Raw genomic sequence first — 2620 nt, 5'->3', positions numbered from 1 at the left:
GTCCTGGCGGGGGTGCTGACCCCGGGTGCCGTTGCCAGCCTGCAGAATGTCATCCCCCTGGGCGAGGGGGAGGTGGACACCCCCCAGGACCCCGAGATGCAGCTGCAGGAGCAGGAGAAGAGGATCGAGATCTCGTGCGCCCTGGCTGCCGAGGCCTCGCGGCGCGGCCGGATGCTCTCGGGTGAGGAGCGGGGGGCTCGGAGGGTCAGAGCCCGCAGATCCCCGGGAGAATGAGGTGCCAGGAGGGCGGGAGAGATGGGCACACGGGGGGCAGATTTGGCCGCAGGGTGAGGGGTCAGTGGGCACGGGAGAGGGGTCAGTTTTGGGGCAGTGGGACGGGTGATGCCACCTCCTGTGCCCTGCCTGCCATGCCCGGGACTGCCTTCCCCGAGTTCCTGGCATGGAGCAGSCGGACACTGGGAATGTTTGTGAGGGTGGGAGTGGCATGGGTGGGTGGCATGAGGTGGCATGAGATGGCATGAGGTGGCACGGCTTTGCTTTGCAAGCGTGGTGGCACCCCATGTCCAGGGGATTGTGGTGGCACCCCGTTCCTGGGGGTTGTGGTGGCACCCGGTTCCTGGGGGTTGTGGTGTCACCCCATACCCCAGGGGACTTACGGTGGCATGGGGTGGCACATTGTGGCCGTGCATGGTGGCGCTTCATGCCGAGGGGGATTGTGGTGGCACCCGTCACCCAGGTGAGCATGGTGACATCCTGTCCCTGGGTGCCCGCGGTGTCACCCATGCCTTGTCCATGAGGAGCCCTGCCGGGAGCTCACGTGTGCGTGCTGTGCCCAGCTCTGGCTCTCTGCTCTGCTCTGCCCGGATTTGGCTGCTCGCCCTGTCCAGCTGCAGCTCCTTCTCCTGCCCAGCTGTGACTTTCTGCCCTGCCATCTGTGGCAGTTTGTCCTGTCCAGATGTGGCTCGGTCCCATCCAGATGTGGCTATGTGCCCTGTCCAGATGTGGCTGTGTGTCCTGCCCAGCTGTGACCTTCCCCTGTCCAGCCACGGATGTTTATCCYGCCCAGATGTGGCTCAGTCCCATCCAGATGTGGCTGTTTATCCCGCCCATCTGTGGCTCGCTCCTCCCCAGATGTGGCTCGCTCCCTCCCAGCTATCGCTCTCGCCCCTCTCCTGCTCGATCCCCCGCTTCCCTTGGCCTCTCCTCGCCGCTCCGTGTCCCCTCCCGGCCCCGCTGTCCCCTCCCCGTGTCCCTCATCCCCTCTCCCTGTCTCGTTTCCAGCTCAGTGCGCCACCCCCAGCCCTCCCACCTCCCCAGCCTCCCCGACTCCGCCGACCACCCCTCTCTCGGCCGAGCCTTCCCGGGGCGCCGACAGCAGCCACTTAATGCGGGTGTGAGCCTCTGACGTAAGCACCTCTTCTCTCTGACGTCATTCCTTCGCTCCCCTTCGCTCGCATCCCCCGAGCCACGTCAGCCCCGGCTCCTCCATGGACCGAGCGTCCCCTTCCTTCCCCCGGTGGGTGGGAAACGGGGAGGGCTCCGGGTGAAAATYGGGGAGGGGGTCCCCTGGAGCCAAATCCCCGCCGCGTTTTCCACGGGGGGGTGGGCGCGGGGCGGACCCCACCCCGCTCAGCCGCTCCGTCCTGTTCCCCTCCCCAGCTCAAGCCCTGGCTGCTGCCGGCGCCGTCAAATTCCACGGGGCCACGTTTTAGTCCCCTCCCGACGCGACAATGAAGCTCTCGCCACCGTCCTCGGTTCTCCCGGACCCCCTTCCCCCGCTCCGACCGCCCGGGGGATGCGGCACCGACGGGAGCGGCGGCTCTGCCCCGTCCCGGGAGACGCGCGGGGATTGTCCCCAAAGAGCCCCCGGGGGTGTCAGCGGACACGGGGACAGCCCCGCCGTGTCCAGCGGGGACAGCTGTGACAGCGGGGACAGTTGTGACTGTCCCGGCGGGGGGCACAGGACTCCTGGCGTGTCCCCAAAGGTCTGTGAAGRGACTCTCGGGGTGGGGACCGGTGGGGACGCGGTGGCTCCCGCCTCTCACCGGACCTGGACGCTCCTCCTCGGCTCCTCCTCGGCTCCTCCGCGGGTCCGGTYCCCTCCGCTGAGCCCCGGCCGCGCTTTTGGAGCCCGCCCGTGCCACCGCCGGTGGCTCGGCTGGAGGAGGGAGGGGACAGGATGGATGGCTGGAGGTGGCGCTGAGGGGACACGGAGGTGCCCAGGGCGCTCCGAGGGCTCTCCGGGCGGGGATGGGTGGGAGCAGAGCGGGGAATTGGGGTAACGGAGCTTTGGGGTGGGCAGGGACCCCCCTTTGGAACTGAGGGGGGGTTTGGGGACAGCGGGGTCACCTCGGCTGTCCCCGTCCTGCTGTCACCCTCCCAAACTCCGGCCCCGCGTCACCCCCGAGCCCTTCCCGCGGCTCTCAGCCCCGTCCAGCGGTTCGCGGTTCCTGTAGCAAATTTCCCCTTTTCTCACCCGTCCTGGAGGGCGGGGGAAGAGCAGAGTCCCCGCAAGGATGCGAGGAACGATGGAGCGAGGAGCTGGATCCCAAATCCCAGATCCCAAATCCCAAATCCCATCCACCTTTCCCCGCCCGATCCCAAAATCCCCCCCTCGCACCCCAATCCCCTCCCCATTTTAGCAATACTCGTAGGATCC

The 2620-nt window shown here is 67.8% G+C and overlaps 1 protein-coding gene across 1 annotated transcript in view; it reads left to right on the top strand.

Moving 5' to 3' along the window:
• The window catches only part of PLEKHA6 (pleckstrin homology domain containing A6), a 20691-nt gene extending 19005 nt beyond the window's left edge, over window positions 1-1686 (top strand). The window contains exons 19-21 of the mRNA XM_057387301.1: window positions 3-181; window positions 1243-1367; window positions 1621-1686. Coding sequence (XP_057243284.1) covers window positions 3-181; window positions 1243-1358 — 295 coding nt within the window. The 3' untranslated portion in view covers window positions 1359-1367; window positions 1621-1686. The remainder of the gene's footprint in view (window positions 1-2; window positions 182-1242; window positions 1368-1620) is intronic.
• Window positions 1687-2620: the final 934 nt, after the last annotated feature.

This window comes from Malurus melanocephalus, unplaced genomic scaffold (assembly GCF_030028575.1).
Source record: "Malurus melanocephalus ecotype Western Australia unplaced genomic scaffold, MMel_1.1 scaffold_1178, whole genome shotgun sequence".
In the NCBI taxonomy this organism is placed as follows: Eukaryota; Metazoa; Chordata; class Aves; order Passeriformes; family Maluridae; genus Malurus; species Malurus melanocephalus.
Note: the sequence above shows the minus strand (reverse complement) of the source record. Positions and strands in the feature narration are given on the sequence as shown.